Genomic DNA, 26,520 nt, shown 5'->3' with positions numbered 1-26,520 from the left:
AAAACTTTCAAAAAATTTTCAGAAGAATACAAACGATTCTTTGGTCAGTTCCAACTTAAAAAAGTGTGTACCTTTATTAAATAAAATCTCAACAAACTACATTGTATCATATACTTTCTTTTGCATATACAGGGAGTGCAGAATTATTAGGCAAATGAGTATTTTGTCCACATCATCCTCTTCATGCATGTTGTCTTACTCCAAGCTGTATAGGCTCCAAAGCCTACTACCAATTAAGCATATTAGGTGATGTGCATCTTTGTAATGAGAAGGGGTGTGGTCTAATGACATCAACACCCTATATCAGGTGTGCATAATTATTAGGCAACTTCCTTTCCTTTGGCAAAATGGGTCAAAAGAAGGACTTGACAGGCTCAGAAAAGTCAAAAATAGTGAGATATCTTGCAGAGGGATGCAGCAGTCTCAAAATTGCAAAGCTTCTGAAGCGTGATCATTGAACAATCAAGCGTTTCATTCAAAATAGTCAACAGGGTCGCAAGAAGCGTGTGGAAAAACCAAGGTGCAAAATAACTGCCCATGAACTGAGAAAAGTCAAGCGTGCAGCTTCCAAGATGCCACTTGCCACCAGTTTGGCCATATTTCAGAGCTGCAACATCACTGGAGTGCCCAAAAGCACAAGGTGTGCAATACTCAGAGACATGGCCAAGGTAAGAAAGGCTGAAAGACGACCACCACTGAACAAGACACACAAGCTGAAACGTCAAGACTGGGCCAAGAAATATCTCGAGACTGGTTTTTCTAAGGTTTTATGGACTGATGAAATGAGAGTGAGTCTTGATGGGCCAGATGGATGGGCCCGTGGCTGGATTGGTAAAGGGCAGAGAGCTCCAGTCCGACTCAGACGCCAGCAAGGTGGAGGTGGAGTACTGGTTTGGGCTGGTATCATCAAAGATGAGCTTGTGGGGCCTTTTCGGGTTGAGGTTGGTGTCAAGCTCAACTCCCAGTCCTACTGCCAGTTTCTGGAAGACACCTTCTTCAAGCAGTGGTACAGGAAGAAGTCTGCATCCTTCAAGAAAAACATGATTTTCATGCAGGACAATGCTCCATCACACGCGTCCAAGTACTCCACAGCGTGGCTGGCAAGAAAGGGTATAAAAGAACAAAAACTAATGACATGGCCTCCTTGTTCACCTGATCTGAACCCCATTGAGAACCTGTGGTCCATCATCAAATGTGAGATTTACAAGGAGGGACAACAGTACACCTCTCTGAACAGTGTCTGGGAGGCTGTGGTTGCTGCTGCACGCAATGTTGATGGTGAACAGATCAAAACACTGACAGGATCCATGGATGGCAGGCTTTTGAGTGTCCTTGCAAAGAAAGGTGGCTATATTGGTCGCTGATTTGTTTTTGTTTTGTTTTTGAATGTCAGAAACATATATTTGTGAATGTGGAGATGTTATATTGGTTTCACTGGTAAAAATAAATAATTGAAATGGGTATATATTTGTTTTTTGTTAAGTTGCCTAATAATTATGCACAGTAATAGTCACCTGCACACACAGATATCCCCCTAAAATAGCTAAAACTAAAAACAAACTAAAAACTACTTCCAAAAACATTCAGCTTTGATATTAATGAGTTTTTTGGGTTCATTGAGAACATGGTTGTTGTTCAATAATAAAATTATTCCTCAAAAATACAACTTGCCTAATAATTCTGCACTCCCTGTAGACTCTTGGTGTGGATTTGAATGGTTGCCTCCAAGTTAGATAAAGTTCCTTCCATATATTTTCTGTCACTTGTCCAGACCTCCCACCCCAAAGCTACCTCCTCAGGCTTATCTGTGGGGAACACCTAGGCATTTTCAAGCCGGCCAAGAAATGCAATCTCTTCAGTGTGTCCTGGATCTACTCCAAGGAAGTACATCCCTGGAAGACTTTGTCCACGAGGCACCCTGGAGGCATCTTAGTCAGGTTGCCTTAACTACCTCAGTTGACTCCTTTTGATGTAGAGGAGTGGCAGCTTTACTCTGAGTCACTCCCAAAGGACTAAACTCTGCACACTATCTCTAAGGGTGAGGCTAGCCTTCAAAGAAAGCTCATTTCTGCTGCTAAAATCTGAAATCTCATTCTTTCAGTCACTACGCAAGCTTGTGACGATAGGTGAAGGCAGGGACACAGAATAGTAAATCAGCAGCTTTGCTTTCATGCTCAGCTCTCTTCACTACAACAGACAGGTACAGTGTCCATATCTGCAGACACTTCACCCATTATGTGACATTTCCAAAATTTCCACTCTTTAACATGTCAGGATCCTTCAGGCAATATTACTGTATTTTTCTATTATTTATCAGGTTTCCATCTACAGAACAGGCATAAAATGAGTAAACATCATGGTACTGACACTGAGAGCTGGACTAGTAAAACCTAAACAAGCTAACCCCATAAAAAAATCTTTCCATAATACAGCCACTGCTCACCTTATGACGGACGTTTTCATACGAGGTACAACACACAAGCGAAAAGCAGATAAGAAAAATGTCCTGGTAAGACAAAGAAACAAAGCAGTCAGAACCTAAGCTCTTTGTATTTTGCAAAAAAATTGGTGCAGCAATTTATTTAAATGTGCATGCATTCACTTGTGGAGTTTACATACTCTGATTATGAACATGACTGTCATGGTAATTTGGGGCTTTTAGTATTTCTTGGAACTGTTATTTTCCAAAGTGGAATGACTGTACAGCATACGTCTTTGGATACTGGCTGTCTTTTCTTATATTCCCCATCAAGGGGATCCCACACTGCTTTAATAATGTTCTGTCAGGAAAGGTTTCTTGACAATCGCCCTTTAACTGAGGTAATTTCTGATGAGGCATTGGTGAATGGCCGATGGATCATCCCTTGAGTTAGGTGCCTTTTTTATTCCTGAATGATTCACGAGTCAGTGTTAAATGGCTTAAGATATAGCCAAACTACAAAAAAAGAAACATTTCTCTAAAGAAATGAGGCAAGGCTCAAGTACGGTTCGAGCCCCGGCTTGGACAGTCTCGGTCGTTGTGTCCTTGGGCAAGACACTTCACCTGTTGCCTACTGGTGGTGGTCAGAGGGCCCGGTGGCGCCAGTGTCTGGCAGCCTCGCCTCTGTCAGGGTGGCTGTGGTTACAATGTAGCTTGGCATCACCAGTGTGTGAATGTGTGTGTGAATAGGTGGATGACTGGATATGTAAACCGCTTTGGGGTCCTTAGGGACTAGTAAAGCGCTATATAAATACAGGCCAGTTTTACTGTAAGTGAACTTTAACACAGCATTGTGATCTTTTTTTTGTATGTGATCTTTTTTTTGTACCGTCTGTGAGTAAGAAAGTGGGCGAAGTTTGTCATAGTCTGCTTGTCCTGCCGTATCCCAGAGAGCCAGGGTCACTGGGTTCCCATCCACCATAACATTGGAAGAGTAGTGGTCGAACCTGACAGAAGTGATGAAGTGTGAATGAGCTAAACTTAGTTTAATATAAACTGTTAAAACATTACCTCTACTAAAATTTAAAAAACAAAAGAGACACAGAACCTAAATGGAAATCAACCTTTCCTCTTATTTATTTTGCCCTTTAGCGGCTTCTGCTCTCTCTAAAGAAATATTCACTCATTTTTTAAATCTAACTGAACCAAAAGCCTGTGTATCATCCCACAGTTACAGTAATGAGGATGCACTTTCCACAGCTGGAACAGAATCAGATTAGGTGGAGTTTCCTCATAACTTTCTGTAACACATATTTTTCTTGGCTAGTTACACTCTCGACCTGTCCAGGATGTACCCCACCTCTTGACCTATGACAGCTGGGATTGGCTCCAGCCCTGATAAGGATAAACAGAAGTGGATGGATGGATGGATGGATGGATGGATGGATGGATGGATGGATAGTTAGAGTGAACTGCTGTGATTGTTGCCTCTTCCACAAGCCAAGCTCTCACATTATATGATTCTGCAACATGATCCCAGCTTGATCATGAAGTGAAGAGGATGATTGATTACTGACTGCTATTTTTGCATAAATAAATAAATGTTCACTGCACTGCACTTTTGGATACTCACACGGAGGGGATTTCCTCTCCCGGAAAGGCATTGGTGGTGTAGCTGGTGAGCAGACAGGTCTTACCCACTCCTCTGTAAGGGAGAAGAGGCTGGATTAGCATTTATTGGGGAAAGGAAAAAAAAAACCAATCATAGGTATGACCTGAGGAGACTGCACCTTTTGCATGGCTGGGGTCAGGTCAGTACCAGTTGTGTTACTTTTCTAAATCCCTGATCGATCTAATCATTTGGAATGTGCAATGCCTTGAAACAGTATTTGTACACCCTGAACTTTTCCACAATTTGCCATGTTACAATGACAAAATGAAAGGGATTTTATGTGATATACCAGCAAAAAGTAGTGCGAAATTGCTTTCATAGTATTCTACATAATATTGTACATTTAAAAATATCTTAATCTAACATACAATGTGTCATAATAGAATTTTCCATTCTGAAAACACCATCACCAAAACAAAGGAATCCATCAGACATAGTACTACACGTTGCTGTGTTTGTGTCTACAAAGTGTTACTACATGAGACAACCTAGAAAATAATGTAAAAACCACAACAGCATAAAATGCTGTCGATTTAAAAACTAATAAATAAATAAATATTCCTCTATATTCTCAAGAAAACTTCCTGCTTTGATTATTTTTCTGCTGATGCTTCTCCTCCTTTATTAAGTTAAACTGTAGTTTTTCCCCTGAAACAGCGCTGCTTAGTGGCTTCATGAAAGCTGAGGTGGAACGGGATCAGGTGTTCCCAGCACTGTCGTCTATCGCTTTCCCTTTCAGTACTGAGTGAAGCACTTTTGAAAGTGAAAGTCAGTTTGTGGATTTAACGTTTGAGCACACTGTTTGGAGATGCAGTGCTAAAAATCAGAGGCTGGGATGCTGAAAATAAAAATGGTGGATCAGAAATTGTTTAGCATATTTATTATTATTTTTGTTCCAAAAAATAAAAATAAAATAAAATAAATAAAAGATATAGCATCCAAAATTGTAGCCTCCCCCCTATCAAGTTTGAAATTATGATATCATGAAAACACCAAACCTTTAGCTAATGTTATATTTAAAGGTAAAAATCAGGTTTAAAACATGAACTAATACCGATTAAATAAACGTACGACAACGCATTTAACGGTAGCCCGAGAGCCAGCTAATCCCAGATCGATGCTCATCATGCTGCTTTCCTTTTAACCGGATGGTCGGAGCGATCAGCACTCATCAAGTCGAGGTCAAGCCAGACGCACCTTGAATTTTCCTGCTCCTCTATTCTTAATATTACGGTACTGGTGCCGTCCAGAAATCCAGAAACCCACTGAAAGACGTCTTTATCCTGTAGCTTTGAATCAGTTTTCATTTTATTTGCAAAAATAAACCTTTACCTTGTGATTAATAAGTAATACAAGTTATTATAATAACGTATTAGACATACATGACAAATTATAAAGCTGTTTTAACAGGATATTTAATATTGCGACATTGAAGAAATATTTCAGTAAATTTTCATTCACGTCTCCCAGCTCACAGTTAAGTGTCATATAACTAAAATAAAACAACACAAAAATAAAAGTCCGTAAATACTCCATCTAATCAATTTATATACAGTATTATTGTATTGCTTCCATAATATTGCACATTTAGAAACATTGTAGTGTTGCATATAATTTGTTATAATGTTATATAATTTTCCATAATCAATAATTCTAATTAAACATTTGTAATTTATATTCTAGGGTCTTACACGTTGAGACAACAGTTGGTGTGGATTGGATCTATATATATGGAATTGAATTGAATAGTTCTGGTGATGTATTAGTTTCACTGGACTGCTATTCAGGTTTACCCCAATGACTCTAGAGTACTGTACAGTCATTGGTTTACCATGACTCTACATGTGGCGAGTCTTACCTCATATCTGTACAGTTTTAGAAAAAATTAAAAAATTAAAAAAAGCAAAGTTCACTCATATTACATTATCATATGTATAATACTCTCAAATTTATTACTTTTAGAGATGATTGAACAAATCCACTATTCCAGTTAATGGCACCTCAGAGAACTGTATATGGCTTGATAAAATAAATAGCTAAAAACAGGAAAAGTCCACTCAAATTACATAGTAATATGTGTAATACTACCAGTTGTGAACTGTAATTACAGTAGTTTTCTTTATAAAAGAATAATTTCAACAGATACCTACAAGAATAATAATAATAATAATGATGATGATGCACTGGACCAATTCTGCAAAAAATTACCTTTCCACATTCATAATTTTGCATTTTTTTTGACGTCCTCACTGGACTTTTTACTTTTCCCCAGAATCTCCATGATTTTTCATTTTAGATTACTAAAACATTTGATTAAATGAAAAGTTATACAGTATGAGAAGATATATCTTAACTATAGTTACCTGTGCTGGTTAGAGTTAGTGTCAGCTTTCATGGGAATAGAGTGAAAGCTTTGTGTCACAATGTAAGGAACTGCAGGAATTATTGTTTTGATTGGGTTTTTATCAATATCATCAAATACAACCCCAATTCCAAAAACTATGAGAAGCTCTGAAACGCAATTAAAAAGAATGCAATTACCCGCAGGCTTTTAAAAACACTTTTTAATTCAAAATAGAGCAGAGAAAGAAAAAGATAAAATAATTTCCAAACGCATCGCTGAAAAAATAGGAGTTAAAAAAAAAAAGCATTAAAATCGCTTTATAATTTATTGCGTATTTATTTATTTATTGCGTATGTATAATTTATTGTATTTATGTAACAGAACCTGTTACTTCCACAAATAAAATGAAAAAACAATTTAAAAGTTGCAGGATAAAGACTTCGTGCTGTTCTTTCTCAGAGTATCTGGATCAATCGGTACTCGTATATACCGAACTTCACGGCAACTTCTTAGACGACAAAAGAACAAAACAAAAACACTTAAAAACACTGGTGTGGATTCTGAAGCCGGGATTGTTGGGAAGCGTCCGACTTTCTTTTTCTTCTTTCCCTTTAGGGGTCGCCGTCGCTCTGCACCTCTTCTGTATCTCCCTCTGTCAACCCAACCCTCCAAACCAGTTCAAATGTTTTGCTATTCCGACTTTCCGAGTGGGGAGTCCGACTTGAAGGAGAATTCCAGATTAAAATTCCGACTCGCGATTCGGGATAATTTCTTAACTTTAACTGGATCACTTTATTTAGCAGTTTAACCCGATGTTATTCAGAAGATCCCTCCCTACATTCCCACGCCTTCGTGGGTTGTTCTGGAAGCTATGAAGCAAAACAGCTGTCACCACTCCTAAGGGAAAATAAAAAAAATAAAACAAAATAAAAATGAAGTTAGCCTGCACCACCAGCAGATGGTGCATCCGGTGCCCTGGGGCCAGACGCCCAGACAAACTCTGGGCATGTGAAACATCCTAAAAACAAACCATATATGCAGCTGAAACAATGTATTATAATGTAATACATGTTTATCTTGGTTCTTTAAAAGAAATAACACGCTGAATGAGGAAATGACGTAATTTGTGCATTCCTATTCATTTCTTTGGACTTTCGCGTCAGGCAAAATAGGATTTGAAAGATCTCTCGGGCTTTTTCTTGGTAATTTACTCTAAAATTCGAATACGTTTATTGATGCAGTAAAACAATATTGTGGTTTAATCGGTTTGAATCCATGTGAGTTTTTACACACGCAACATAAACTTAATGGGTGGCATTTTTGTCAAATAATCAAAAGATTCAGGCTCATCCAAGCAAAGTAATTACATCAGTTGTTGCTGAATTTAATCGGTATGACTGTGAAGGTTTTATTAATGTTCAAAATAGCTAATTTCTTACTTTATGACCTGATGTTTGCGTCTTGTATTTGTTTACTCTAGTCAGAGCTTCCTTCTCATGCATCCCTTGCCAGTTTGCTTGTTGCCTGGTTTTAACCAAGTAATTTTTGGTCATTATTCTTTTGATACAGGAGGTCTATTAATAGGGTTTTCTGGCTTTGCTCATCTGTACTCTACATTTACAACTTTATATAATTTTTTTTAATATCTTTTATCATTTAATAAACACAAATAATTAAAAACTAAACTTTCCCAATGGGAAACTTTTTCAAATGAAAGATCTAAAATACAACACAGTAACTACAACATTAATTAGTTATTTCTTTATTTACTTGCATTCATATTTATTTATTTATATTAAAAGATTTGTTGTTATCTGTTAGAAACAAGATGAATTTTAACTGAGTTTAAAGGAACTAACAGCTTAATACGTACAGCTACCTAAAACTAAAGCAATCTACCGTAATACAATCAAACCTTCACGAATGGTGACTCTGTTTGCGACTATTGTAATTTCTAGACAGGCAGTCAACAAAGTGCCCTGGCCAGGCATTAAAAGTGATTTAATCCATTAAAAGACACCACATCAACATTTTAATTGAGATTTAAAAATCTCAAGTATCCCAGTATCTACTAAAATGTCCTGTAAAAATGGTCTGGTGAAAGGACTGGAATGAAAATAAGCAAATATCCAAAGGCAAATATTTAAAGACCAATAGAAACCCTAAAGAACTTTTTTTTAATATAACATTAAACATGCTGGACTGTTGGGCTGTTTTAACTGAAGTATTTTGCCAGTTGAGTATGGCAATAATCTTCCATTGAGTAAACTGCACTTGGATCCCTTTTGTTTCGGATCAAAGGAAAACGAGCAGAGCAGAGTCTGTTTTACAGGAATTTATTGGCTTTTTCAAAAAGTGACAATAGCTTTTGTCCATAAAACTAAAGAGTCACAACATTGGCTTGAATTAAAGCACAGCTTGGAGTCTGAATACAATACCGATGAGCAACATGTACTTAACCCCTGATCTAGTAGTTCAAATACATTTTGTAAATAGGCAAAAAATATAACTGTAGCAAATTCTAATCTTAGTTTTCAGTATATGATACATGTACATGCTATCAGCATTAATTACAAAAAGCTAGGATTGTGGGGAGATTAAAGTAGCATTAACTGCAGAGGTAATAAACAAAAGATATTCATAGTGTTAGTTTAACAATACAGTGAGTGAGTCTAACTTCTGTGAAGAAAGATACAAAATAGTCAAATCACATGATTATAACAAAAAGATGAGTACACTGTATACTACACCATAACCGACAGTAGCTTTGTTACTGTTATTAGCAGGCATAAATGCTCTTTTAGTGACATTGCTTAGCCAGTAGTGATGCTAAAAATAAAAATAACATATAAATCAAATGTGCTCCACAAAAAGGTTTCGGATAAATGCCCACAGAGCATTAAAGGCTCTCTTGTTCCCCATCACCAAAACACCTGAATATTTCTCTTCCAAATACAAAAATCAAGTTTTCAGCTTCGCACTCCTGGGCAGCCATACAGTCGAGACACTTCTAGGGGGAATATTGCAAAGAGGAAAGAAAAAAAGATACCACAAACACAACGGGTCCAATTGGAGCCAAATGCACAAAATACTGGAGATTTTTCAGGGATTCGTAGCACTGTTGGTGTCAGCAGACCTTTTCCCCCAGACTCAATTTTTTCTCTGTGCTTCAGGCTTCATTCGATCCATAAGAATGAATTAACATGAATCATGTTAGGGCCAAAATTTAATTACTGGCAAAAAGGTTATGGTACATAAAAAAATGGAGGCAATTAAATTTCACAGATTGTTACTTCAAGGTGTTTGTTGATAGCAAGGAGTGACGACTGCCTTCATAAAGAGAAAGTGAAGTTTTTGACTTTTAAATGGTTGATATAAACAGCAGGGAAACAGCAGCAGACTGTCAGCTGTGTTTTAAAGGTTTGAGACGACAGAACAAAGGATTTCTTTTCGGCTAAAATACAGCATGTGTGCAGAGTGTATTTGGCAAAATTTCTTCCACTTCAAACAAACTACCAAGACTGTAAACAAAAAACAAACCAAAAAACTGGACAACCAGTGGAAGAAAAAGTTGAAGACATTCCACGGTCCGTTCTACAAAACATCCAATCCGTTTTAGAAGGCCTCAAGAAATTCAGTCTCGTCTATACAGTATACATTGTTAGGAAATAACTAGGGTCTAAAATAGTCCACACTCTTTTACCCTAAACCTGACCCTATGTTGGAGTTTTCATGGAAACGGTTGGTATAACTGTTGCAGCTACACATATAGAAGGACAGAATCTGAAATACATTGTTTTTGTGTGTCTGTGTGTGTGTGTGTATACTGGTGTGTTTCTCCTGTGTCGTTAGCCACCCTCACCACTAGCGGTCATGCTCCCCTGTAACTGTTCCAGTGAAGGAAGTCTTAGAGGAGAGAGCACTTCTTCCCCTTCTTTTTCATAGGTGGAGGGCACAGGACGGCCCGGATGGCCTCATCGAACACAGTTTTAAGGCCACGCTGAGTCAGGGCTGAACACTCCAGGTACTTTACAGAGCCTGAAGACAGGAAACAGAAAGGCATTGGTTTATTATTTGAATCTGTCTTCCATGACCATTTACAAGAAAAGGATCAGTGACAACTGAAGCCATTACCAATCTCTTTGGCCATGGCCAGTCCTTGGGGATAGGTAATGGGAGAGAGTTTCTTCTCCTTAAGCTTCTCCATGGTATCCTTGTCATCTCTCAGATCCAGTTTGGTGCCCACGAGGATTATTGGAGTGTTGGGACAATGGTGTCTCACCTCAGGATACCACTGCACAGACACAGGAGTTACAAGTTAGTGGTGTAAATATTCAGATCAGTCAGTGTCATCTTTAACACTTTATGTTATCAGAGCTCCGACTTATTACCATTTTTAATCAAGTGAAAGTTTTCTCTGCTCATCCAAACTCATATAGGGCCTTTCTGTGTGGCATCTGCATGGTCTCATCATGCCTACGAGGGTTTCCTCCCACACTTAAAAGGCACATACGTTGGCATAAGTGGTGATTCCCAACTGTCTGTAGATGATGTGAGTTTGAATAGTTAACTTTAAGCCCTGTCACTGCGCCTGTGTCCAGACGTTAAACTCAGCCCACTCTACAGATAATGACAGAATACTCAGAGTGACTTTATGACATCTTGAATAAACAAATACATATTACCACAAAAAAACAAAGGTGCAATTTAAGGGGGAAGGCAGAATTAACACAACTGTCAAGCTGTGTGTCACCAAGAGGAAGAGTGAAACAGCCAAGGCTTGCTTCTTATCAGCACAAATGAGGCTTAATGTTTGCTTTCTAAACCGTTTACTTTGCTCCCGTCCACTCTGAAAACTCTGGACAAAGCAGTAGGTTAGCATTGCTAAGCTAAAATGACTTTGGATTAAAGCAAATGTGTTGGTCGCTTAGACCCCTTCCCAATGGAAACCGGCTAGTGTGGACCTGGTGCGAACTTAAGATGGTAAAACGGGTGACAAGTTGATAAATGTGTTTAGAGTAAGGCCTAATCCCATGACAAGCCTAGAGATAAATAGGTTGTAAAATCACCAGCAGTACATTCATTATGTGGACTTATGCTTATTTCCAATTCTTTAATTTAAGTGTATCATTTTCTTTTTTCACCAACTCCTGAAAAACTGTCTCTTCAGCTCATAAATACTCAGATATTTTCATCAGCTTGTTGCAACCAGCGTGTCTGTTGTTTAGTGTGGAGCGGGCAGTGTAAAGTGGGTTTACAGCTACCCACAGCATCCACATTTACCATATACTGCAAGAGAAGTGAAAGTGAACCAAGACAGTAAAGCTGTGGGCAAGAAAAGCAACACAATGTTGCTGTGTGAAGCTGAGGGGAACTGCAGAGTCAGATAGTAATTTCCTGTGGTTTATCATTCCCTTTGCACTAAAGTAATCATATGACTCATGGCATATATAGTGAGGTTTGTCACACTGCTTCAGCTTGTTTGTGTAAAAATATCCACAATGTTGAGCAAATGTATCTGTAGTCCAGCCTCCATGTTATTGGTCCGTTAACTATTTTTAGACCAGCAAGGAGCACAAAGATCGTTGACTTTCATACAGTGGTTTAATGCAAGGAGCAAATTCTCAAAGGTAAAGGTTAACTGATAACATTTACAAATTATTTTAATCAAAATCAACAGATTAACGTCAATCTGCTCCTTTGTCTCACAATAAACACACTGCTGAAAAACAGACCCTAAAGATGGACAAACAGCACAACATATTGACAGTAGGGCTGGGCTATATCATACCGTTCACGGTAATACCAGTGTAATGTTGGGCAACGATAGGAAAATTAAATATCGCGATGAATATGGATAAAACGCGCTTGCGCAGTGCCTTTGTTTACATACGCACATGGCAGCGACGCAGAATGAGAAGAGCGAAAGTGGATCGTTAAATGAAACGGATGAACCAGAGTTGGTTTGTAAAAATGCTGCAACTTCAGTGGTGTGGAACTGGTTTGGTTTTCGTCCGTCAGATACACAACAAAGCTCTATTTTTGGTAGCGCATGCTAGCGGGCCGTCGTTATTTCCGTGTTGTTTGGAAAATACGGCACACTTAAAATCAATCCTTCGATTTTTCTGAAAATCGACAGTGCCCCTTATAATCCCGTGTGCCTTATGTATGAATTCTGGTTGCGTTTACTGACCTCGAAACGATTTTATGTGGTACACGGCGCTCGAAAATCTGTCAAATGTTTCAGTACGACTTTGCTAAGCTACGAACCCGCACCGCTTGATGGATTGTCGGAGCATTACGGCTATCGTAGGCAGGAGCCTCGCGGAGTGATACGAACTGTGCTTCAACATAATATTACCGTATTGTGTGTGTATAACCTCTTTTTAAGTTTTGTGGATATTATACATGATTATGCTGAGGATGTGTCGGCCAATTTCCACTGGAAATTTTGGTTTAACTGTCAGCAAGGAATTGCATTTGCACGGTTAATTTTTTTTATATAACTTTAATGCACTTAAAAAAGCTGCTTGTTTAAGTGAAAATACATTGACTTTCTTTTTTTTTTTTGCACTAATAAAGTTGAGGAGTTGTAAAGTCTTTTGTCTAGTGTCAATTATACCATCAGTTATATCGTTATCGTAAATTTTCAAATGTATATTGTGATAAATATTTTTGGTCATATCGCCCTGCTCTAATTGACAGCTATGCTTAGTTGACATACATACCATTGCACTGACTTCATCAAAAATTTAAAAAAAAGAAAAGGAAAAAAAAAGCTTCATATTCACAAAGTTCTTGCACATTACCCTAAATGGTAAGCTCAAGCTCAGATCAAGGTCTTCTCAGAAAATAAACTGATTTAGTTTAATTTGCTCACAAAAGGAAATGATTCTAGTTTATCTGTGTTAACTTTAAGCTGATGTAGACAAACTGTAGCAAACTTTCCTTGTGTGTCTCACATGAATAATAGGGATGTACTTCTGAAACCGAGAACATTGCACCGCGTTCCACCTTCCCGTACTGCGAAACACACACAAAGCGGGTAATGCCAATAACCAATAACCAAGGCACGCTAATCTGGTAAAGGCTGAACAATTTAAAGATAACCTGGGTAAAAGGTAAACAGGAAACGGAGCAAAATAACTGTTTTCTCCTCCTCAACTGAATGGGCCAATCTGAACAAAAGTGCACAATCATCACCACATACAGTGATTATTAACATCTAAATATGAAATGAATCATTAAAAAAAAAAAAAAAAAAATTTTCAATGTTTTTTGTTATTCAGCTCATCCAAAGGAAAAAACATGAGGTAGTGCCCCAGCTGTGATTTTGAAGAACTGCTACACCCTTGTTGGGGGGGGGGGGGGGGGGGGGGGTAGCAACAAGCAACATAGCAACAAGATCCAGCCTCACTGAGCCTTTCCAAAGTGTGGACTTGAAACTATACAGCAGTTTTTAAATTCTGTTGACAGACTGAGTAAAAGCAAACTTATAATGAAATAATGTAAGGCATGTTTTTCCTGAACGCTGTCGGCACATTTGATCCAAGAAGAAATGGTAAAACAGGATTTTATTTATTTTTTTATTTATATATATATATATATATATATATATATATATATATATATATATATATATATATATATATATATATATATATATATATATATATATATATATATATATATATATGACAACACGTGGCACTAAGAAGCGGGCAAATTTGAGCTGTTTGTGAAATATTTCCATTTGGAGTTGAAAGTTGCTGTGTAGTCTACACCCTTTTCTTGTTTTGTGCATCAGAAACAACTGCTAAATGTCACAGATGCTAGCTAAAAAGCCACCAAAGGCAGATTGCAATGTAAACGCTAACTCCACTAAGGGGTGGACTTATCGAAAGTTTTTCCTCATACAATGGTTAAAATTGCTTTATCGTAACCATCGAGTATAGATTGCCGTGGCAAAATTAAGCTGTCTGCATGTAATTCAGTGTCAGTTTTTATTCTCCCACATGCTGTGAATGCATCATTAATTTCCCCTCTTCCAACAGGAAACATTTCTACCAGGCACACTGCACTTCATATACTACCAGATAGGGAACAATATGGTGACAGCAGAAGTTTCAGACGAGCGAGGGTTTGGATTTCACAAGGAGGATGTCGAACAAAATGCAGTTATTTGCAAAACATGCTGTAAAACTATTGCCATGAAAGGTAACAGGACCAAGAATTTATTCCAAATCATCCACTGCAAAACTAAAAATGTTTTAAATTCGGCATGTCAGCATCTCTTCACACACCAAAGAAAGTGTTAAATAAACCAGCTGTGATACCTGTGACTGTTCTTGGTCAGTCGTTTTCAGTCACTATTTGTTCTGTAATTTGAGGTGACTACATTTTTTATTTTACAATTTCTATACGTTACGAGCACAAAACAGCACCTATTTAGTTTTAATTGTTTTATTTTTTCTTAACTATTGCTTTTTTGTAGCTATGATCTTTCGTTTGTAAAAGCCGAGTGTTGATGACAAAAAGACTTACTGTCGCAATATTGTCATTTATGAAAAAAGTCTGTGCAACTGATGTTTACAAAAAAAAAAAAAAAAAAAACCCAAAACATTAAAATAAAACATTTCAATTCATTCAGATTTTTTTGCATTAAAAGAAAACAAAATATTGAATTGTTGATTTGAATGAGCATACTTGTGCAATTTTAGGCATTATACGGTTGAAAATAACATCTGTTTCTGAAGGTTATTTAAACATACAGTGGAACCCCGACTTACGAATACCCCGTTTCACGAAATTCAAGTTACGAAGGCACTGAACGGCAATATGTCTGTCCGTGTTACAGCAAAACGCCCGAGTAACGAAATCCGCTGGCTCTGATTGGCTGAGCCTACAATGCCTTCCGAATCATGTGACAACCCCTTGGCTTCTGTACTTGCGCTTCGCTGTTCCACTTGAACGACGTATTGTTGTTCTAGTTAGCAATTAGCCTATAGCCTATCGTTCAGCATCGCCTCACTCAAAACCCGCAATGGGTGCTTCGACTTACCAAAATTTTCGGTTTACGAAAGACCCTCAGGAACGAATTAATTTTGTAAGTCGGGGTTCCACTGTATTGTCACATACATCATGTATTGTGATATAGCCAAAAAAATATTGTGACATTAGATTTTCCTAATATCACTCAGCCCCATCTCCAGCTGAACAACAGGAGGAGTGATACACTCTCCAAGTGTCATGCCTGTGATGTGCCCCTCCGTCTTGTGGTGAACAGGAACTATTTTTGGGGGCGGTACGAATAATTTGTGTGGCATTTTGTGTGTGATATGTTACGCTGTTGTTTGCTAAATTTGTATGTTTGTAGTTTTAGAAATGTGTTGTTTGTGGGTTTCACAACAAAATAACAAAACAAATCAAACTTTTTCCTACTCCACTTTATGTTTGTTGTGTGGTTTTGGGTCCATGTTAATACAGTGTGTCAAAATGAAATAACTGCTAGACATGGGGGATTGTGTCTTTTTTCCCCCCCAGCAGTTCAAAATGAGTTAAATGAGTTAAAAATAACCAATTATGTCCTTGAAGGGTATAATGCCAAGCAAGGACAAAAGTTTCACAATGAACAAAGTTTTATTAAGCTGAAACTCTTAATTTCATCTCTACTTTCCAGATTTTTTCCTTCATTTTTTCATTTAAATTTACTGATTAATTTTCTATCTACAGTGGCTTGTCCAGCACAGGCAAAAAATAAGCAAACTTAGAGACTACAAGAGCACAAACTGGACGGATGAAACATAAATAAGCTGACACCTTTCCAGCCTTCACTCGTTCTGACATACAGCAATTACTCACCTTGGCACGGACGTTTTCAAACGAGGCAGGACTCACAAGCGAAAAGCAGATAAGAAACACATCCTGGTAAGACACGGAAAACAAAGCAATCAGAGCCTGTAACAATCACTTCCTGTTAAGAATACTGGAAGGGATGGAGGGGAATCCTGTGTTCACAAAGGTGTGCGCGTTTCTTTCTGTTTTGTTTTTTTTCCTTTTAACTTCCTCATTCATTCTCAGAAATCAGACTCTGGTTTATGCATGGAGGATAATACATGAACTGTAGCACAACACTGTCTGATTATGTTTTTGTTGTGGTTGTTGTACCGTCTGTGGGTAGGAAAGTGGGCGGAGTCTGTCGTAGTCTTCTTGTCCTGCTGTATCCCAAAGACCCAGGTTCACCGGCTTCCCATCCACCATAACATTGGCGGAGTAGTTGTCGAACCTGACAGAAGTGATGAAGTGCAAATGAGCCAAGCCCTTCAGGCTTAATATAAATTGTTGAAATATAACTACTAAGAAAAAAAAAAAAAAAGGACAAGAAATACGCGGTGATCAACCTATCCCCTGATTAATCGTGCCCTTTTGCAATTTCTGCTCTCTCTTAAAAACAACTGCTCATTTTTAAAGTCTGGCTGAACCAAAAGCCTGTTTGTCAACTGCCTGCAGAGCCAGTTCGTGCCACAGTTAAGGTCGATAAAGATCAACACTTTCCACAGCTGGTCTAGGATCAGATTAGGTGCAGGGATTCTTCTTGACTTCCTGTAACATGTATTCCTGGTGTAGTTACAGTTAAATGCTGTGATTGTAACCTCCTCTGCAAGACTATATTTAAAAAACAAGATGCCATGCTTGCTCATGCATTGATTGTGTAAGGAGGGTGGAGACCAATTACTGACTGTTATTCTCACATAAATAAATAAATACTCACTGAGCTGCAGTCTCAGATACTCACACTGTGGGGATGTACTCTCCAGGAAAGGCATTGGTGGTGTAGCTGATGAGCAGACAGGTCTTACCCACAGCTCTGTAGGAGAGAAGATGTTGGATTAGCATTTATTGAGAGAAGGCAAAAAAAAAAGTGTGACTGGGCTCAGATCTTACAAATACTGACATAAGCAACAATCATTACAATTTCATTTCTACAAATGGTGTTAAGATCAGTAAACGGCACTGCTTACAACAAAAAAAATCCCTGGTGTAATACTCTGGGAAAACGGAATTGTGTTATTTTCTAAGTTCTTCTTTTTGCAAGATAAAGCACATGAGAGCAGTGGTAGAGGCACATTTGCCAAATATGAAACTTTCTTGGTTCCCTTCAGCATGCTACCCTCATGTCTACTGCACAGTTCCCCTTACACTCAAAATAAAGAGATTCAACACAGCCACGGGCTCTGAATGGGTCTTGCTGCTGCAGTATCTACCACACCCAGAGCAAGCGGTTATGAGTGCATTTACCTCCCACATATTGTTAGCACATCTTAATGTCACTGTCTTAGCTTGTGTGTTAATCCCCTGCTGCTGAGGAAGCCCTTAAATTTTGGGAAGCTGAAAAAGCGCTGTGTTTGTAGCTTTAACAGTGACTTGCTGGAATACAGCAGCGAGATGATGGACACACAGACACACACAAAAGCTAAATTCCTAAGTAATAATAGCGAAACTTGAATTTAAGCTGTGGATGTACGACCTGCCCTGTGATGTCTGACTCACCTAAGAGTGAAAGATTAGTCAACCACTTGCACACTGGCCAGCCTGTATTACCAATACTTACTCATACCACCAACCCTAATGTATGAAAACTATAGTCTAAATAAATAGATAAAAATATAATAGTCAAATGCGAGTACCCATGTCGGCAAAATTAACAGGTAGTAAAAGATTAGCAGCTAACTTTACCCGCTCGGAAATCTGTTGCAAAGGGTTTTAACGTCAGCTACTCGGATGACAGTCTTTTAGCTACAATTACATTTTTAAAAGGTAAAGAAAAATAAACAGGTGTTTAATATAAACGAATACCCGGCTGGGTTTGGTGAACTTACCCGTCTCCGACCACAACACACTTTATGGCCTGCATTGCTACGCGGCTAGAGGAATGCTAAGTTAGCCCGGGAGCCAGCTAACGTTAGCTAGAGTCTCTTTTCCTTTGTCCGGGATTGCTCGCTGGTGAAAAGTCCCAACGAGCGTCTTTCTCCGCCGACCTGTGCTGCTACAACCGAGCTCCTGGGACGCGAAACAACTTAGGGGGGACTTACACTAACTTTATCGAGCAGTTTACGGCGAGTTTACTCGTGAATTTCCCTTCCTACATTCCCATGCTTTCGTAGGCTGATCTGGAAGCTATGAAGCAAAACAGCGGCCACCACCCCTGAGTTAAAAAAAAAAAAAAAAAAAAAAAAAATTAGTCTACAACACCACCAGTAGATGGCACATCCGGTGCACTGGTCCATACGCCCACACAGACTTTCGTCCTAAAAATCAACCGGAAGTAGCCGAATTTCAGAGGATTGAATGACATGTATTATAATATAACAGATTTAAAGTTTATTGTTTAATTTAGTGTGGGAAAACAAATAATACAAAAAAAGTGGAGGGACTATTTATGGAATGACACTAAACGAGGAACTGACGTCAGCTACACGATCCCTGCAATTTCTATGGACTATGGCGTTTGGAATTTTTGCCCTCAATTGTGTCTTTCAGGCTAAGCTTTAAAAGAGGATTTGAAAGGTTTCTCTGCTCCAGCTTCATGTTTTTCTGTGGTAGAAAGCATACCAGACATCTGTCCATACCCTAAAGATCATTCTTATGTCGTGATTACCCCAACTTTTTTTTTTATCATGACAAAATCGTATTTGGATGTAGTAGACAAGACCCACTGATCTCTCAGTAAACATAAATTGCTTCTTTGTTTTTGCTTTTGTTTGTAATTCACTAAGAGTTTTGTTATTAGAGCAGGAACTTTTACACTCCCCATTCTCACCTCCACATTTTCTTCTCTCTCACTGGCTCCAAAAATACCTCTTGTCTGTCTTCTTCCTTTGTCTTTGGTCAGCAGTAGGATCATTTCCATTTGTACCCTGTTGGTCGATATCTATGGAGGCAGACATTGTTAACCTGGGCCCTGATCAATTTAGTGTGGAACTCTCATTTTTGAGCCACAACAAGAAAGTGCTCTGAGTGCTAGACTAATGAAAAAAAGGCAGTATACAAATGCCAACCCTTGCTTCAGATTGTGGCACATTTGTTTATTTATTTGGCTTGTTTCTTACATGCACTTGTCACTTTTGTTTGCTTGTTTTACTTCAATTTTTACTTAGTAATATATGTGTTATTATTCTTCAGATGAAGGACGTTTCTTTTCGAAGTCAGGTTTCCTTCCTCATCAGCACTATACCTATTGCCTTTGGACAAATACAAATAATTAAAAACTAAATGATTTTGTCCGACCATTTCACTTAATTTCACATAAATAAAAATTAGACCTAAAATATAATTTCCACACTTGCAATCAATTTTAATCTTATATATTTAAACTTTGTGTATATTAATCTATTAATGTAAAACAAACCATTGCAACTACAGCATTTGTGTGTTGTCTTGTATTTTTTTTACCTACTGTCTGGATAGATATGAATATGAAGTTATGACACTTTATGTGTACTTCAGCTGTGATTGGTTTTTTTTGTTTTTAAAAAAAATGAAGAACCATATACCTGAGAGTTTAGCCTCGGGGTTCCAGTTGCCCTTTATTAACTCTTACTTCCGTGTGTCACACAGTAATGAGTCCCCGGTAAACAGCTATCGGGGTGGAGCAGATTTTCCAACACAATCGATGTAAAAAAAAAAAGGACAAAAATGGGGCTCGGTGTCGACGAGTGATAGAAATATGAAGTGTGACACCTTTGCCATCGCTTCGCCTTACCAGATGACAAACTAACCCTGGAAACCAGCCAACGGACTGGGCTGTATGGCGGGTCTGTCATATTTGGTGCTCCGGTTTTCGGGCTCTGCTGGTCGGACGTACGGAATATTTTCGAAAGGCTTGACGAGGACTTTGTTGATATTTTTTGATCTCGCATGGCGGCTGCGAATCAGATTCCCCTATGTCTACCTCGTCGCCTCTATGATGTTTAATGTGAGATTACAGGTAATCATTCAGCCGCTGTAATCGGTCATCAACCCTCTAAACGGCACAGAGACAGCTGCTGATTGCAAAGGCCCCTCATGTTGGATTCATTACTGCCTTTGCTTTTACCTGAATGAGCGACACGTTGTAAAAGATTTATCCTTAATAGACGGATAAACGATCAATTTTAACTACATTTAAAGCTTAAGGGTTACAGGTACTTAAAACTAAAGCTGCTTAATACAAGGAAAATTCTCCCTTTATCTTGTCTTTAATGCTCACTTTTCTCAATTAAGGAGGTGCCGATTTATTATTACCAGCATTTTATTGGCTTCCATTTTTAGTGCCTTAAACTTTCAATGAAGATCTATTAGCTTATTAATGGCTTTAATGGATTATGTTGATTATTTTTGGGCAACTCTGCCAAATGTGTTAATATTATGCAAACAAAACAACTGCCTTTTGTTAGCGATACATTGAGAAACTGTAAAAAAAAAAATATTTATTTGTTCCTTATTTTATTTATTTTAAATTATTTCCAAGATACACACATCTTGGCTGACCAGTAACTGATATATCTGAAGCAGGCAACAGATATCCTGGTCGGGGACTTGAGGTTTCATCTGTCTCCAGATTAAAAATATTGCTTCTAATTTGCTACCCTTTTTGGGTCCTGTTGCGTGACCCAATTTTGGCCAAGCTACAGCTGTCACATTTGACTCAAGAAGATTTATAGAGAGGAGTTCATAACCGACTCAATAACTTAAAGGCATCCACGTCCTGTGGCTGCAAAACAAGCCCAAATCATCATCCCTCCACCACCTTGCTTGACAGCAGGTGTGAGGTGTTTGTGCTAATATCCTGTGGTTGGTTTTTACTTTGGTTTCGTCTGTCCAAACAACATTGTTTCAGAAGTCTTTGGCAAATCTAAGCTGTGCTTTCATGCAGTGGTCAAACTTGCTGATGATCAGTTAATCAAGGGCAGCTGATCGTCAGCTCCTAGCTGCTACTTACACACTTATATCCTGTGGAAGCGATAAGGGTGACCTAGTTTCTCACTGAAGGGGATAAAGTCCTGTGAAAACTTTATTTTTCATATAACTGCAGTTCAAAAGTAGATATCAAAATAATAAATGAAGATGAAAATACTAAGAAGAGATTGGATAAACACACTTTGCATTGTTTGTCCACCAGAGGGCACTCTGCAACTTCACTGTCAGCAACACGGTGTTTGGAGCAAGAACCTGCTGATATGAGTAGAGTCAGGCAGAGCATAAACAAGTATATAAGTAACTACTCAAGACAAATTTTGGAAAAGTTAGGGAAGCCTATTTTAAAAAAAATCACCAAATATCTAAGTTGGTCAAAAATCCTATCCTACTTCTCTTTTTTTAATTTATTTAGCACTACCTAACAGAGTTCTCATATCTTTATAGGTTCACATCGAAATCCACTGAGTCTTCAATGGCTGCATTAACACTTAACAATGGATAGTGTGCACTGCCACGTTCCAGCCATCAGAAAACACCGGCTGACCACACACAGCGATGTGAAGAAAGAAGACACTTCAAGACACTTCAGTCCAACACAATAACGTGGCTGTTCGTTTTTGCCGCCAGTTACACGGCCCGGCGCCTTTGCAGGTGAAGGGAAGCGGTGATGTCTGCAGATATGAGACAGGGTGAGCGGCGATAGATGGAGCAGATGGAGCGGGGAAAGAGCCCAGCAGTCACCGATTCAGGAGAAGCTCGTCAGGTGCATGAAGATATTTCCCCCGCCTTTTCTCTCTGATATCGAGGACTGTAGCATGAATGATTGTTGCTGTGAAAGCTTATAGTTTCTCTTTATGTCTTACATGTACAGCTGACCTAAATTAACAGTATTAGTAATCACCCAAATCCTTTTTTATGTTTCTGTAATGGTTAATCCACCAGTATGTGCACGTTCTATAATTAAAATTATATTTTAATGCTAAAACATAATTATTGTTATCCATGAATTTTCAAATTTATGCCCTTCAGGTTTTCTGTTTCATCAAAGAAAAAACATCAAAGCATTTTTATTTAATAGAAGGTGCCAAATTACAGTTATTTACTTGCATTACTAAACAGAATATTCAGTTTGAGTCGTTAAGTCCAGTGTGCGGTTCAAATCTGGGTGTAAAAACATGAATTCGGTTTGAAGACTCAAAATGGTCAAAGATCGAGAACTCACCGAAAAGGACAGAGTCCGCATTAAAGTACTTCACGATGCCGGATGGTCTTTCAGACAAATAGGACAAGACATAAAATGTTCTCACAGTGTGGTCAAGTACGCTTTGGAGTCAGTTGCAGGGACCGGTACTTACAGAATGCGCCAAGGAAGAGGCAGAAAACAAAAGCTGACTGACGCAGATGTCCGGCACCTCAAGATTTTAAGTACCAGTGACAGAAGGAAGACCACTGCTGATCTTCAAGTAGAGCTAAATGCTTCTAGAGCAGAGTCTGAAAAGGTCTCCAGAATGACCATAAGCAGACGACTGAATGAACAGGGCTTAAAGGGGAGAGTCGCTGCTAAGAAGCAGTTATTGAGGCCCACAAACATCCAGAAACGTCTCAGATTACCCAGGGAGCGCAAACACTGGACTGTAGATGTCTGGAATAAGGTACTTTGGACTGATGAGTCTGAGTTTGAAGTCTTTGGTCAGAATAATCACCGAAAATCTGGAGAAGGTTTTGATGCTTGATGCACTGCACCCACAGTAGAGCACGGTGGAGGTTCCATTATGGTTTGGGGTTCCATTTCTGGAAACGGCGTGGGCAAATTCGTGAAAATTGACAGTATCGTGAACATAAAGATCTACCACAACATCTTGGTGGGTCATGGAATCCCTTCTGGACTGAAACTGATTGGTCGTGAGTTCATATACCAACAACACAGTGACCCCAAACATACTTCATAGCTGTGCAGAGAGTATTTGACCAAGGAGAAGGAATCTGGAGTACTGGAACTGATGGACTGGACAAATCAGAGTCCAGACTTGAATCCTATTGAACAAATTTGGGATTTGGTGGATTTGAAGATAGATTGCACAAAAGTTTCATCCACAGCAAGTCTCTGGGAACAGCTGGAAACTATTTGGAGCTCAGTAACAAAGGAGACTGTGGAAACGTACATAAAAACAATGCCAGTAACAATGCAAGGCCAACGGAGGCCATACAAATTATTACGTTTTTCTGTTTGTTTGGTTATTATTGGTGAATAAGGACTATTTAGTAGTTTGTTATTTGCCTTACAAATAACAATTTTTTTTAGTTTTAAACAATTTCTTAAAAATTTCTAAAAAAAATTGGGTTTTAGGCCATCTAATGAATTTGTCAAGCATCGTACATGTATAGACATTCAGTGTGAGGTATAAAGTAAACATCTCATTTTTATTTGAAGAGGTTCTTTTCCCTGCATGACGCACAATGTTTCGTTTGTCCTCTATGATCTGGACTAATCATTTGTGGCTGGGTTTAACTGGATATACATCAGATATCAGCAGGTTTGTTGTAGGAGAAGTCAGTAAGTGCAGTAATGGTTCTCACTCTCATGCTCAGGTGGTCACCGTTTCTATTGTGTTTCTGCTTACCAGTGGGATCAGCAAATCGATGCTAGTGAAAGGTGTTACATTCAAAATTATTTATTACTGTTTTAAGTTTTTATTTCTGTGAAATGTGTGTGAGTGGGGTTTGAAGTTACAGAGCAAATGCTGAGAATGAATGAACTCTGTGAGAAATAAACGAATTACACCACGACTCTGAGCCATTTCTATGAGTAAAAGGTAACAGTTGTCTTGTTTGGGTTTATTAAACTGTCCTTTAGAAACAGGTCATCTTCTATAGCATGTTCTTGAACCACATAGAAACAGCGACATGTGTGGCAAAACCACTTATTTTCTGTTGCTATGTTTCTGGTTACGTGGACAATTTTAAAACAGAACATGAAAATCTTAAAATACAATGAAGGAAAAAGTGTTTTGATGATCAAAATGAATTTGAAACAATGACAATGAATTGAGTTGAAAATGATGAAGATTGAGTGTCATCGTGGATGTGTAGCCGACAAATCTACAGCAGCCGATGACGCTATCATGTCAACATAGACCAGACAGAACCAGAAAAGTGTAACTGATAAAGTGTCCTTTATTAGTAAACTGATGATCCATCATATATCAAAGGTAAGTAAGAAAGAAAATTGTTTTTTTAATTGTTAGTTTTCAAATGAATAACAGTATCAATAATTAATTCTATAGTACAATTTTTTACACAGTAATAAAGAGAAAATTTGCTGTAAATTCACTGATAGTTTTTGTTTTTAGAATAAATTCCTTTATTTCTTAGAATGTAAGCCCAAGCTTATCACGTGGAACATTTGATCGTCTGTTCACGGCCACTTTAACTGGATGGTCAAAATGTGAATTTTAAAGGAACTGGACAGTTTTTAAAGTTAGACTTCTTTGCACTGAACATAAAGGTTCAGTTGGAGGTGACTGGTTTATAGTTTATACACCATGTATTTACTGGTTCAGCCCACGTAAGAGGAAATAAAGAAGATATCAAATTAATCTGACACCCCTGCTGTAAAGCATCATAAAAAGCTGTGATCAGACAGCTGTTTGCTTTTCATGTGGGCAAGAAAATAAAGAAGGTTTAAGGCTTAATAACTGTTCTCTTTATAGCATTTTAATCTCACCGTAAATCCATGCAAGAAGTTGAAAGGTTCCTTGAATTTCATACATGAAGCCACCAGCCTGTTTGGATACTTGACACCTGCTTCCTCTGCTGGGTAAGTGTGATGATTGTGTTGTGTTGTGGTGCCCACTGTCCACAGGGGGGAAGCAGCTTACTGAATTCCTTTCCTATCTGTTGGAAACGGCCACTGAGAGCTGTCAATCTCTTTGAAGCTGACACAGGCTAATAAAACTATAAATATAGCTCACGATTATTTAGTCCCACACTGTGATCTTTTATAAAAATCTGTTATTCAGATTTAGTGCACCTGTGAAAGAAATGTTTAGTTTCCCTTGTACGATGTATCCGTTCCCTCGTTCTCTGATCTAAATCAATTTTAAAAATCCTGTGTGACTAATGTCTGTTTTTGAAGTGGGAGTGGGTCTTTGCATTGGATCAATCTTAGCCACCAGATCCATTTGACACGTCCCTTCAGTGTGCACTTCCTTCAAGTCAGTTTCCAAACTGCTGACACCCTCCTTCAGAGCAAAATGTTCCCAGTAAACTTATCCTAGCCAGTCGCTCTGCAATGCCAGGCTGCAGTGTAAAACCATAAGGGGTTGCCAAGGCAACTGTATTTCTCCATGTGACAGACAAACCATCCCTCCTGCCCCCCTTTTCTTAAAAAAAAAAAAGAGGATTTATTTTTCAGGGATTTGCCAGAGGAAATATTTTAATAGGGTTATCATAGAGAACTGGCAGAGAGAGGGAGAGATCTATAGATGGTGGATAAGTCGGGTTATCTTTACCCTGATTTTACCATTTGTACCCTTAAAAAAGAGGGGGTAGTGGTGTAAGGATTACAGAGTTTTAGCCCTTGGCATGTGCAGCAGCTCGCATGTGTTGTTTGACTGAATGTTAAAGAGTGATAACACTGCAAATGGCAGAGGTTCAATTACAGCTGCAATGCAGTATTTTAATGCACAGCGCACATCTTTACACTTACTCATTAATTTTAAGAATTTATTGGTGTGGAAACTTGAGATTTCTTGACTTGAATTAAGAACTGAGGTTACTTCAACCTTGGTTTAACTATGATTTTGTAAGATTGGAGTCTCTATGTCCAAGTCAAGATCATTTTTTCCATTGTCCTTTTTGCTCAATTAATCAGCAGAATCTATTATTCTGCACAAACACTATTAAACAAAATATCCCGAACCTCCTAAAATCTTCTTCTCCAAGACTTGCCAGACTGTTGTGTTTGACCTCATAACCCACTTTGAGATGCACATTACTGAGCACTATGTTGTCTTTAATTGTATGTTTGTTTGTTTCAGTCAGAAGGTGTGTTCATTTCATTCTCACTTTTTTCTTTCTTCATGGAGGAAGGCTTTAATTTTAGGAAATATCCATTATCACTTTATC

General features: G+C 38.3%; 2 protein-coding genes across 2 annotated transcripts; one reads left to right on the top strand and one right to left on the bottom strand.

The window, feature by feature from the left end:
• Positions 1–8,755: 8,755 nt before the first annotated feature.
• LOC146671576 (ras-related C3 botulinum toxin substrate 1-like) lies at positions 8,756–18,660 on the bottom strand. Its single transcript, XM_085403837.1, has 6 exons — positions 18,315–18,660; positions 17,231–17,302; positions 16,603–16,720; positions 16,297–16,359; positions 10,570–10,729; positions 8,756–10,473 (listed from the first exon to the last, which is right to left on the bottom strand). Exons 1-6 carry the CDS (start codon positions 18,347–18,349, stop codon positions 10,343–10,345), a joined length of 579 nt encoding a protein of 192 aa, XP_085259963.1. The 5' UTR covers positions 18,350–18,660; the 3' UTR covers positions 8,756–10,342.
• Positions 18,661–20,061: 1,401 nt separating this feature from the next.
• On the top strand, positions 20,062–24,174 carry smim10l3 (small integral membrane protein 10 like 3). Its single transcript, XM_085403835.1, has 2 exons — positions 20,062–20,422; positions 21,838–24,174. Exons 1-2 carry the CDS (start codon positions 20,243–20,245, stop codon positions 21,856–21,858), a joined length of 201 nt encoding a protein of 66 aa, XP_085259961.1. The 5' UTR covers positions 20,062–20,242; the 3' UTR covers positions 21,859–24,174.
• Positions 24,175–26,520: the final 2,346 nt, after the last annotated feature.

Source organism: Rhamphochromis longiceps, linkage group LG4, assembly GCF_057381845.1.
Source record: "Rhamphochromis longiceps isolate RC_006_pf linkage group LG4, R_longiceps_female_GT1.1, whole genome shotgun sequence".
NCBI classification, from domain to species: domain Eukaryota; kingdom Metazoa; phylum Chordata; class Actinopteri; order Cichliformes; family Cichlidae; genus Rhamphochromis; species Rhamphochromis longiceps.
This window is presented reverse-complemented; position numbering and strand designations above follow the sequence as displayed.

Bases quoted from the DNA above. Each gene is read 5' to 3' on its own strand.
- LOC146671576 (XM_085403837.1), bottom strand. From the start codon at position 18,349: ATGCAGGCCATAAAGTGTGTTGTGGTCGGAGACGG. The intron at 16,360-16,602 runs GTACAACAACCA...GTGTCTTACCAG, and splicing joins CACTTTCCTACCCACAGACG to GATGTGTTTCTTATCTGCTT. The intron at 10,730-16,296 runs GTGAGTAATTGC...GTGTCTGTGCAG, and splicing joins TTGAAAACGTCCGTGCCAAG to TGGTATCCTGAGGTGAGACA.
- smim10l3 (XM_085403835.1), top strand. From the start codon at position 20,243: ATGGCGGGTCTGTCATATTTGGTGCTCCGGTTTTCGGGCTCTGCTGGT. The intron at 20,423-21,837 runs GTAATCATTCAG...ATATCTTTATAG, and splicing joins TGTTTAATGTGAGATTACAG to GTTCACATCGAAATCCACTG.